Below are 12,603 nucleotides of genomic sequence, written 5' to 3'. Positions count from 1 at the left end.
ACTTCAAACTCACTGCCATTAAGTCGGATCTGACTCACAGTTACCCTTCCTTGGGTTTCCGAGGCAGTATCACTATGGAAGTAGATTGTCCAACCTTCCTTCCGAGGAGTGGCTGGTGGGTTTGAACAGCCAGCCTTCTGGTTAGCAGTCAAATGCTTTAGGCACTATGCTATCAGAGCTCCTAAGAAATGATCAGAATCTAGTTATATTTTTAATATATAGCCTACAGAATTTACTGATGGAATACTCATGGAGAATGAGAAGAGTGGAGTCAAGTCTGAGATTTTCGGCCTGAGCAATCAGAAGAATGGAATCTCTGTTTTCTAAAGTGAGGAAAACTGAAAGCGAAGCAGATTCTCTTTGATGTTTTTTCACTTGTAAATCATAGCACCCACAGTAAGCATATAAAGCTTAGTGTTTAACACAGCAATCACAAAAAGCACATGGAGAATTTCTTAGCATTTTAAAAGAATCTCAGAGCCAGAAGATGCATTAAAGATAATCTAGCTCATTGGCTTTTGACATTTTTTTACTGTAAACCAAAAGAACATACTTATATCTTGTCCCAGTACACATTCACACACATCACTGAAATAAAAGTTTCATGAAACAAACTTATCCTTATTATGTATGATGTATTCTACTGTTTTGTTTTTAATGCTGATAGTTATTCAACAAATAGATTTTACTGCCTTCAGTTTGCAAACACTGATTAGCTCAACTCTTTCCCCATTCTGATGAGGAAACAGAGACTCAGTAGAGAGTAAGTGATTTGACAAAAGTCCCTCAAAGGGTAAACACTTATTAACTTGAAGGAAAAAAAAAATATTCCTCAATTACTGGCATTGATGGGACCAGAATGCAGGTCTTCTTATCCTTGGTCCAGAGTTTTCCTGTTACAAAAAGAGGGTAGTTCCCTCTTCCCAGCACTTCCCATATTTTCATTTTATTATACATATACATATATATATATACATATATATACACACAAACATAATTTACTCACTAATAGCTTAAATTTCTTTTTAAATTAAATATACCCTACGAAGTACTTGCCTTCCCACCCTTAAACTTTTATAAACACATTAAAACATACACCAAAAAAAAAAAAATCTCACTGCCATCAAGTAGATTAGACTCATAGTGACCCCTCTTTGGGTTTCCGAAGCTGTATGTCTATGGAAGTAGATTGCCCAATCTTCCTTCTGAGGAGTGGCTGGTGGGTTTGAATTGCCAACCTTCTGGTTAGCAGTCAAATGCCTTAGGCACTACACCACCAGAGCATATTAAAATATTAACTTATTAATACTCAGTATGCATAATCCAAATATGTTTGAAATTAAAGTCATTCATGGATATTAGAAGGCAAATTAATCAATCATTAGTTAATCATGAAGCTTATCAGGTTATGTGCATACTACACATATACAGGGAGCTCTGGTAGCCTAGTGCCTAAGGCACTTGACTGCTAACCACAAGGCTGGCGGCTCAAACCCACCAGCCACTCCTCAGAAGGAAGGCTGGGCAACCTACTTCTGTAGTGATACTGCCTTGGAAACCCAAGGAGGGGTCGCTATGAGTCGGGTCCGACTCCACAGCACATAACAACAACAACAATACATATACAGAAGTTTAGGTGAACGAGAAATATGGTTAACAGCTCATTTCAGATCAATGGGTATTTACAGCACACCTACCACGTGTTAAGTTTGTGTGCTGGGGAGGCAACAATGAATTTATTCTGGCCCTGAGGAATTTACAATCTACAAGGAGAGACAGTCAAATGAATAGCCATATGGAAATATTATAAAAGATGTAAGAGATATTATAGAAGCATAGAATATTCTTTAACTGTTACAGAATACAAATGAGAGAGAAATTGATTCTCCCCAGAAGTGTAAATGGTCCTAAAAGACTAAGAAGTGGAGGCAACACACCCTTTCCTCACTTATTGACATGGTTAGTTTCCAAAGACCAGGTTATTATGTGAAAATGGAGGATGACCACATCAGATTACAAAATGGAGATGACTACATCATTACATAACTGCCAAAGCACTGAGAATGATGGCCCAATCGTGTTGACACATAACCTTAACCACTGCAGCCAGAGCTACTGTTGCTTGGCACTTCACCACTCATTATTGCCAGATATACGCCATTAATGAAAATAGTAGTTGGATAGCAGGTATTACTGTCATAAATGTGAGATGTCAGATACCAAGATAGTTGTAAGTGAGGAGAGGGTGTATTTGTTCTGGACTTTGAAAAATGAATAAAAATTTGCTGAACAGATGAGGGATAGAAGGGGTGTAAAACAGAAGAGGGGACATCATGGAAAAAAAAGTATAGCATGAATTGCACGTCAGGTAATGGGATTGACTACCTGACTAGATCGTGAATGCCATATTGTGATTGGTTTTACATGACATGATTAGGTATTTAGACTTTATCTTGGGGTGAATTAGGAGGCATGAAAAGTTTTTGATAACGTAATTCTGAAAGCAGTGTAGAAACTAAGTGGAAGGCTATTGAGCAGTGTGGTCTAAAATGAGATGAGACTGAATAAAGACAAAGAAAAGTGGGCAGTCCAGAAAAAGGCATACATCTGAAAGGCATTCCTGAGGTAAAAGCAAAAAGGTTTACAGATTGGCTACATTTGCCAAAGGAGAGAGAGAGGCATCCAAGGTGTGTGAAGGTTTTATTTCATCTTAATCAATTGTAGGTAGTATGTAAACTAGTTTAATGCCCTCAATGGATCTCTCCTGAGACCAAGGACCTTATAAAAAGTCTGCATACCTTTTTCCCTAACTAATGTATTCTATCCAGGCTATGCCTCCTGTCTTTCATTCAAACTTTTCTTTGGGCTGGAATCCTCAGTTTCAATTCTGTTGACTTTTAGCTATATTATCTAAAAATATAGCTGTCCCTTTAAGTGGCTGCAGGTGACTCACCTAGCTGCCTTTCCAGTCTAGTTTTGTCCTGGATACTATCTTTAGGTCCACATTCTGCCAATTACATCCATTAGGCCAATTCAATCCCTCTTCCATACACAGCACAAGCCCTTAACCTTCAGCTCAGATCCAGCACCACAGGCTGTCACTTATCTAGGCATTAGAATAGATACTAAACCCCTAACTCAACCTGGAGAATACAGGAAAGGAAGACATGGTAAAAAGTTACTCAGTTCACTTTATACTTTGGACACAAAGGGAAACCACTGGCCCATCTGTTATGGACTGAATCATGTCCCCCCAAAATATCTGTTGTAAATCCTAACTTCTATGCCTGTGGTTATAATCCCAGTTGGGAAGTGGATTGTCTTTGTTATGTTAATGAGACAAGATTAGTGTAGGTTATATATTGACTCAATTTCTTTTGAGATATAAAAGAGATTAAATAAGCGATCAGAGCAGAGATGGGGGAGAAAGATGCCAAGCCACATGAAGATTCCCCAGGAGCAGAAGCTCAGAAGAGACAAAGACTTTCCTCCAGAACTGACAGAGAGAAGAAATCTTCCCCTAGAGCTGGTACCTTGAATTCACACTTCTAGCCTCCTAAACTGTTATAAATTTCTGTTTGTTAGAGCCATCCACTTGTGATATTTGTGTTATAGCAGCAGTAGATAACTAAGACAGCACCCTTTCTCCAAGAATGCAAATACCTTGTCTTCCCCATCCAAAGAGACTGGTCAGCTGCATGTACTTGTCCCACTGGCCATCCACCTTTGGTTCAAGGATGAACATCTATCCCCAACTGGGCCAACTAGAGTCTCTCTACAAAGATGTGTCTGGACCTCTAACATAGAAACATGGAAACTGCCATGCTTACACTTCCTTATGCATTAGTCAGGAGAGAAAGGTGGTCTGCAGAGAGAGAAGAATTAAGTGGATTTTAGGAGGAAGTTACAGATGAGAGAGACAGGGAGGGAGGCTGCTTGCGATCTTGATAGCTTTCTCTTTCCTGATTTCAGTCCCTTTCCAATGCTATCTACATTCTTGCATGTGAGTTCTCTGAAACATTACTGTATCCTTATAATAACCGGACTCATCTTTTTATGTCACCTTAAGTGGAGCTTGTTTCAAAAGTTTCAAAAGTCCTCACAATGGACCAATAAGAACATTGTGGTAAACAGCAAAAAGATTGAAGTTGTCAGAAATTTCATTTTACTTGGATCCATAATCAATGCCCATGAAACCAAATGATGCATTGCATTGGGCAAATCTGCTGCAAAAGACCTTTTGAAAGTGTTGAAGAGCAAAGATATCACTTTGGAAACTAAGGTGCACCTGATCCAGCCCATGGTATTTTCAATCGTCTCCTCTACATGTGAAAGTGGGACAATGAAGAAGGAAGATGGAAAAAGAATAAATGCATTTGAATTATAGCATTGGTGAAGAACACTTAATAGTCCATGGACTTCCAGAAGAACAAACAAATCTGTTTCAGATGAAATACTGCCAGAATGATCCTTAGAAGTGAGGATGGCAAGACTTCGTCTCTCTTACTTTGGTCATGTCGTCAGGAGGAGCTAGTCCCTGGAGAAAGATATCATGCTTGGTAAAGTAGATGGTCAACAAGAAAGAGGAAGACCCTCAGCAAGATGCACTGACACAGTGGCTGCAGCAGTGGGCTCAAGCGTGGCAGTGACTGTGAGGATGGTGCAGAACCAGGGAGTGTTTCGTTCTGTTGCACGTACGGTTGCTGTGAGTTGGAACCAACTCCATGATACCTAACCACACACCACTGTGCTTCTAGGTCTGCATATTTATGATCATCAGATGGTTTCTGCACCTCCAGGCCTTGCATCTGAAACATAGGCAGTGTTCTGGTTACCTAGTACCGCTCTGACAAGATTATACCACAAATGGGATGGCCTTAACAAACAGGAGTTTATTCTCTCACAGTTTGGAGGCTTTAAGTCCAAGTTCAAAGTGCCAGCTGGGCTCCAGGGGCTGGGTAAAAGCCCCTCGACTTTAAGCTTCAGCTCTGCCTCTTGCTCCCGGCACACTGAAGCTAGAGGCATCTCTTCACTCAGGCAGCTACTGGCTGCTGAGGCTAGCAAGCCCAAGGTTGACAAATAAAATGGCACAGTCTCAATGTTACCAAACCACATACCAGGCCATTAATTCAAGTCTATTGTAAGTGCCAAGGCCGGGAGAGCATGGCAGGCTGCTGAACAATGACACAGCTACATGCAGGGTCCAAGCTACCACCAGCTGCCCAGCCACTCAACCAGGCCCAGCCAAGTTGACATACAAATTTAACTACCATAGGTGGGAAGGAAAAGAGAGAAGTGAAGGGCAGTAGAGTGTCAAGTCTCTTTCTAACAGGAAAGCATAAGCTTTACAGAAAGCCCCACTTATTTCCCTTTGGTCACAACTCTGTCACTTGGCCATCCCTAACTGAAGAGGGGCTAGAAAGAGAGGACTGTGGAGGAAAGCTAGGTCAACTAATCAGCTTTCTGGAACAAAATATAATAAAACAGATGCTACAGGGAGCTCTGGTAGCGTAATCCCTAAGGCACTTGAATGCTAACCAGAAGGCTGATGGTTCAAACCCACCAGCCACTCCTCAGAAGGAAGATGGGGCAATCTACTTCCATAGTGATACTGCCTCGGAAACCCAAGGAGGGGTCGCTGTGAGTCAGGTCCAACTTGACGGCACATAACAACAACAATAACAGGCAGATGAGAAAGAAGGATAACTAAAGAAGGAGGGGGATTTGATAATTAGGAAGTGTCTGGCAATCTTATCAAAAGCAATTTCATTGTTATTATTAAGAGAGTTGTTAAAGACAAATTGGTAGGTGAGAAATAAGAATAGATCATTCTTTCCTGATGTTGGAAAAAAGAGAATGATGAAGGAATCAAAAACTTGAAGGGGAGACATAATGGAGAGGTGTTTTGCTGTAGGGTGGGGAATACTTTAGTATGTTTATATACTGAGAGGGAGAAGCAAATGGGAGAGGAGGAGATTTAAGGTATAAGCTGTATTGCATAACTGTTGGAAAGAAAGTCCAAAGAAGATGGGTGACAGGAGATTAAATACAGCCTTGAAAGAGCCACCTCTTCCTCCAAAACAAGAAAGAAAGATGAATAATGATAGCAAAGTTTGGTTGTGGGCAAGAAAAAAATGGAATTGCTGAAAATTATATTTTGGCAAAAATACACTCTAAAACTGTTTTACTCTGATTTAACTTTTTAAAAATAAATTTGAAATCACTAGCGTGCAGCTTAGGGAGTCCTGCCGGTGCAACGGTCGAGGTTAAGCACTTGGGTGCTAATCAAAAAGTCAACAGCTCAAAACAACAGAACTCACTAGACTTCCATCGTGGTCGCAAAGACCTGGAGAGCTGGAAGAAAAGACTTGGCCCTCGGCGCCCGTAAAGATTACAGCCTAGGAAACACTATGGGGTACTTCTACCCTGGCCTACAGGATCAATATGAGCAGGAATCAGCTCAACTGCACCCAACAAACATGCAGTCCGAGGAAAGGCAAGTGAATGCACAACCACCAGATTCAAGTTTGCTTGGTTGGTTTGTTAGATCACTTAGATACAAACTAAGTAGAGACTACTTAGCCTTTCTTGGAGGAGCTGGGGCTTTTTTAGGGATCACAACATTACACTTTTATTTCTCTCTTGCGTCCCTTGCTGAAGAGCTTGAGAGCCAACCACTGCCAACGAGTTGGTCTGCCCTAGAGTTTCCATCTTCCTTCCGTAGAACGGAATGAGGCAAACTACTTTTGTAAGGATTTACCGCCTTGGAAACCCAGTGAGGGTCGCTATGAGTCGTAATCGACTGAATGACAGTGGGTTTGGTTTGGTTTTATAGGATTTCCAAGGCTGTAAATCTTTACGGAAGCCAACTGTATAATACGTCTCCCCCTGAGGGGCTGGTGAGTTCGAACCGCCAATCTTATGTTTAGCAGGCAAATGCTTCAACCACTACACCACCAGAGCTCCCTCTAGGGACGACAGTCAGCACTTTTCTGTTCTGGGTTACTGAAAGCAGTGAGAGGAAGGCAATAGAAATGAACAGAGTCCTTACTGAAAGGGTCCAGAACTCGCTCTGCAGGTCTGTTTCGATCCTGCTCCCAAGTTTAGGTCTCAGGTGTAGACCTTAGAATGCCTAGGAGGTGGCGCTCAGCAAGCCTTGAGAGCAGAAAGCATCTCCAGAAAACTAAGAAGTAGCCATATTCACAGAGCTGGTCTTATGGATCAAAGAGGAAGAAATCGCAGCCACCACCCAGGTGATAGCGTCCAACCGCTAACCTATTCACTCCAAAGCCTGAAAACGACTCTCACTTTTCATTGGCTGACTTCTCTAAAGTAAGACCTTGCTTCATTTTCATTGGTTCCAGCTTCTGTCATGTCCCTTCACCACACCCACTTTCCCCACCGGCGTCCAGTGAACTTTGGAGGCAAGTGATTTACAGCGGTCAGGAGGCGGGGGTTCGCGCGCAGCGAGCTGCCCCTGCGTTCGCGCTGCAGTCTCCCCTCTACCCACCTCGGCCCCGCCCCCGGCCAGAGGCCCCGCCCCTGGCCTGGCGGGCTCCGCCTCTCCCTCCCAAGAGGGCGGGGACCAGGCGGCGGCCGCAGCCGCAGGAATATGCTGGAAGCCGACGGGCAGGCTGGCGGGCCGGCACCCAGGAGGTGCTGAAGGGACAGTTCCCGCCGCGTAACTTGCGCCGCAGCGGGTGGGTGGGGCGGCCCCCGTAGTCGGCGGGGTAGGCACGTGAGCGATGGAGACCATCTGGATCTACCAGTTCCGCCTCATCGTGATCGGAGACTCCACCGTGGGCAAGTCGTGCCTCCTACACCGCTTCACCCAGGGCCGCTTCCCGGGACTGCGCTCCCCTGCCTGCGACCCAACCGTCGGCGTGGACTTCTTCTCCCGCCTGCTGGAGATCGAGCCGGGCAAGAGGATCAAGCTGCAGCTGTGGGACACAGCGGGGCAGGAACGGTTCAGGTAGGGCCGCCCTCGCCGAGATCTCGGACCCCAAGACCCCAGGGGCCGCGGCGCCTCCTCCCGGGCGCGCTCTACCCTCGCGCCTGTCTCATGGACCCTGGTCGGGAGAAGCTCCGGCCCTTCCTCTCGAAAGTGCAAACACTCCATTCTTGCTTCCCCTTTGCCCCTCCTCTTCCAGGGACGACTTCCTCCTCCGCAATTCTCACTTCTTTCTTTGGCGCCCATTTCCTGAGCCCCCTTTCCGTCTTTAATTTCCCTCTTGAACTGGGTCACCCTCGCCGGCCCCCTTCCTCAACTCTTTCTGCCCCTCCCGGTATCCTCATCCCCAACTCTTTGGCTCTTTCCCTTGCTGCCTTCTTCCCAAGCTCGGTGTCTCAACCTGAGGGACATGACCCTGAACCGGCCACCTTTCTCCAAACCCCTTTTTCTTCTCTAACCAAGCAGTTTTCCCTCTGCGGCCCGAGAAAACTGCAAAGCAGGATTCCCAATTTCATGGTTGAGCATCACAGCAAGCACTCCTCCAACCCTGGTCACTCCATGAGCTCACTGGGCATCATTCCTAGGGAGAAGGATGCGGTAATGCTGTTAACACCTTACAGCACCGAATGTGGGCATCAGAAATACTGGGCCATGACCCGAGGGAATGTGTCTTGTACAGAAACTAGATGCAACATCAAGGACATTGGCACAGATGAAGTTGTTTTGAAGGGATGAATTCTCCTCACAAGTTTTTCACCTTTGGTACTTTGGTAGGAAAAAGAGATATACGTTAAAATTGGTAAGGAACTTTCCTGTTTTACCTATGATCGGTACTTAACCTTCTGGGGGTGATAACAGGACAGAGATTTCTAAATAGAAAGGGAGGGATCCAAATGAATAGTCTCATTCTAAATGTTCACTGGGAATGTGGAGGAAGGATTTCATAAAAACGACTCATGTTTTGTAAAAGAAATGAAAAGTAAATGAAATTGTATGCACTTCCTGAATAGATTGAATCAAATTTAAAGCACCTTTTAAATTTCTAGGATTCAAGGACACTTGTTTTTAGAGGAAAGGGAAGAATCTAATATACTGTATTTATTATTATTATATTTTTGCATTATCAATTGGAAGTCATTTAAGCAAGCATTTTGCAGTCTTCAGCAAGTACTCTGCTTGTGAAATACAGTACTCCATGAGGGGACTTCCCAAACATGGCTTCCCCTCACTCTCAGCTAGTGTCCATTCCAAATGAGATCAGCCTACATTTGTGAGAATGGTCTAACATTAAGTTTTGGCTTCCATTCCCAGCTCTGACACTGAGTCACGGAGATAATAAGTGAACTGCTTAGCTTGCTTGTACCTTAGTTTCCCTATGTATAAAATGGAAAGGTGGTAAGCCCTTCAGAGAGGTGTTAATGGTTGAAGATCTCCAGTTTTGCCATTCTAAAGTTGATTCCTTCCCTTGTGATCTCAAAGATGAACTTGGAGCTATTTCAGGATCAGGAAAAAAAAAAAATTTACTGTTAACTCTTGCTCTGCCTTCCAAAGTGAACATAATAAAAACATGTGCTTTACCTCTTAAACTTCTAAAAATTGTAAATTGCAACTATAATTGTAAAATCCTATTGTATCTGATTATTTCCTTAAAAGTAATTCCTCAACTTCTTAACAAGAAAGTAAAAATGTGGTTAATTTGTTAGATTTTGAAGACCTTTCTGCTAAACATATACTTGTTTTTTTAATGCTTTAAGAAGAATGTAAATAGTAATTCCCTTTATATACATTATTAACACCAGACAGTAACTCTCCCATAATCATGCAAGGGCATTTATTGTTTTTTGACAATGAGTCATACTTTATTTTGTTTGGCTCTACCAAACATGTATTCATAAATACATACATATTTCAGGAACTACCTCCAAATACTTGTTTTTCTTTCATTTAACACAATATTCTACCACAAAATTGAATTGTAAAACTATTACTGTTAAATCATTTAGTATCTTTCCCCAAGAAAATACAGATATACAGATACTTGCTGTCAATAATAGATATCCTTGTACATTTTATTTCATACATAGTTTTTATATTTCATGAAAATATATCCCTGCCGTTAGTCATGATCATACCATTAGGCATTTTGTAGGAAGTGTCATATTTGGAGGTTTATTGGTGATTGTATATAAACGAATAAAAAGGAACCTACTTTACACAGTTCGTGGTATAGATTGAAAGCATAAATAAATGTGTTACAGAAGAACAAGCTAATGAGCTGATAATTGTGATCATGATTAGCTTTAGTTTTCAGTGTTCAGATTAATATATGCCCTACTCCTTGGAAGGAAGATGGGGCAATTTACTTCCGTAGTGATACTGCCTTGGAAACCCCATGAGGCATCGCTATGAGTCAGGTCTGACTCGAGGGCACATAACAACAACAACAACAACAACAGTAGACAATGACTACCTGCATAAAAGGAACAAAATCAGAGTGAACAAGGTTTAGAATGATAATGTATATGCAAGTATACTGTAAACTGTCATATATAACACTAAATGCTAGTTTTATTATCAATATTATGTTTTTGTAAGGATAAATGGTAAATTGTTATATTAAGAAGATTCAAAATTACAGTGCCTTTCTTGGAAATAGAAGTTTATTTCTCTCTTGTGTACCAGTCTTAAGGTGAGTGGTTCAAGATGATGGTTTTTGGTTAGTAGCTGAATGCTTTAACCACTGTGCCACCAAAGCTCCTTAGTTTAGGTAAGAAGGGATAAATTATGAATAATACAGATTTCATGAAAGACAAAAGTTAACAAACCTCCAGGTCTGTAGAAGTATGGAACTCCAACAATAAGAGCTTGTGAGTTTTCCTCTAGTCTAGTTCCATTCTCCAGCTCCGTTGATTCCTGGCTCCCAACTGTCTCTAAGCCTACTATTAAAATTCTTGAAAGAAAAAAATCTCATTGGCTATTGACTGGCTAATGAATTACCTCCTCCTCAATCAGATTATTGGGATACATATAAACATAATGTAAACGTATTACAATACAACTGTTCTATATACATATTATGAGTCATACAATGCAGATGTATCTCTAAGAGTCCACTTTGGGGAAAGGAAAAGTTCACAGAAGAAGGAAGTGAGCAGTCACCCCAAAACGTGTCTGTTGTATGGTGTCTCTGAGTATAGTGGTATCTAAGAATGAACTGACTTAATTTCTTTTCTTTTTTTTACTGTGATTTGGGTGCAGATTTACAATGCAGATTCCTTTTACTCACAACAGTTCATGCACATTGGTTTCACAGCCCCGATTACAATCCCAACAATAAAATTCTCTTCCTTCCTGTGCCTTCCCCTTCCCTGTGTCCTTCTTATCTGTGCATTCCTGTCTGTCCAGCTTTCCTTCTGTGCCAATGCAGCCCTTCTGATGTCTCATGGTGTATGATCTAAGGGGTTTATCTCCCTAGGGTAGGTGGTTGCATCCCCTGGGGTAGGTGTTTTGTCTGTGGGCCTTTCTACTGTTTAAACCGATATAATTTCTCACAAATGGAGCAGATAGTGAAAAGATGACCTTTGTAGTTAAACATATGTTTATTCCCTAGAGGTTATTTTCATTATCAATATAAGACAATCAGACCATTTTGAGTGATGGCATAGTCAGTGCAGTCAAGAAACTAGCTAGTAATTTGAAAATCCTGTGATTATTTTTCTTTCTTTGCTTTCTTTTTTCAATAAGTCAATTAATTTAGCATAGGTAACCACAACTTCAGTGCTTCATTGGTATATAAAGATTATTATACATCCTGAAGTAAACTAAATATTGTGTACCAAATGTTTAGGACCCTGGGTTAGGAGCAGGCAAACTTTTGAAGTAGGTAAAGCTCATTCTTGAGGGCTTTGGGATCTCTAGAGCCTTCTCATCTTTCCTTCCTGTTGTTTTTGGCTAGTGATACCTTGGCCTATCCTTCCCTTCTGTTCGCATCTTAATCAAAAAGCCATCCTTTAATGTAGCATCTTAGCTTCAGAGATAGAAGTAGTTAGAAGACCAACACATGCAAAATTATTAATGTTTGTGAAAAACTTAACTAAGGGTCCTATAGGAGTATTGAAACTTAAAAGAGGATGATCACCTAAAGAATACCTCATCTTAAATTAGTGTTTTCCTGTTGGCAGAGTTACAGGTATTCTGAATGATGGCTATTGGAATTTCTTATCATGCCACAATGAAGACCACCTATTCTAACCCACTGGTCCCACATTTAGCTTTCAAACAAAGGGCTAGGAAAAAAGTTACAGATAATATTGTGAATATATGCATTGCCATAGTAGTTTTCACATGAAGAAAAGTGGTTTACTCAGTCTCTGCTTCCAGGGAGGGAGAGGGGAAATTTCCAGCTATTTTTAGTGAATTTGGAGTAGCATGCAAAGATTTCATAACAATTTACCTTCTATCTATGTTACTTAAGATTTTGAAGAGCAATTTCTTGGGACAGTGTAAGAATGTTTATTCTGTGGTATTAAAAAAAAAAAAAAAAAAACCAACTCACTGCCATTGAGTTGATTCTGACTCATAGTGACCTCCATTGGGTTTCCAAGTTTGTAACTTTTTTTTTTTTTTTGTAATTTTATTGTGATTTGGGTGAA

At 41.5% G+C, this 12,603-nt stretch overlaps 1 protein-coding gene across 1 annotated transcript in view; it reads left to right on the top strand.

Moving 5' to 3' along the window:
- The first annotated feature begins 7,745 nt into the window (after window positions 1-7,745).
- RAB39A (RAB39A, member RAS oncogene family) overlaps window positions 7,746-12,603 on the top strand; it is a 24,805-nt gene continuing 19,947 nt past the window's right edge. Inside the window, exon 1 of the mRNA XM_007945984.2 lies at window positions 7,746-7,972. Within this exon, the coding sequence (XP_007944175.1) occupies window positions 7,746-7,972 (227 nt within the window). The remainder of the gene's footprint in view (window positions 7,973-12,603) is intronic.

Source organism: Orycteropus afer, unplaced genomic scaffold, assembly GCF_000298275.1.
Source record: "Orycteropus afer afer isolate SDZICR_OR568_19922 unplaced genomic scaffold, OryAfe1.0 scaffold00147, whole genome shotgun sequence".
Classification (NCBI taxonomy): Eukaryota; Metazoa; Chordata; class Mammalia; order Tubulidentata; family Orycteropodidae; genus Orycteropus; species Orycteropus afer.
Note: the sequence above shows the minus strand (reverse complement) of the source record. Positions and strands in the feature narration are given on the sequence as shown.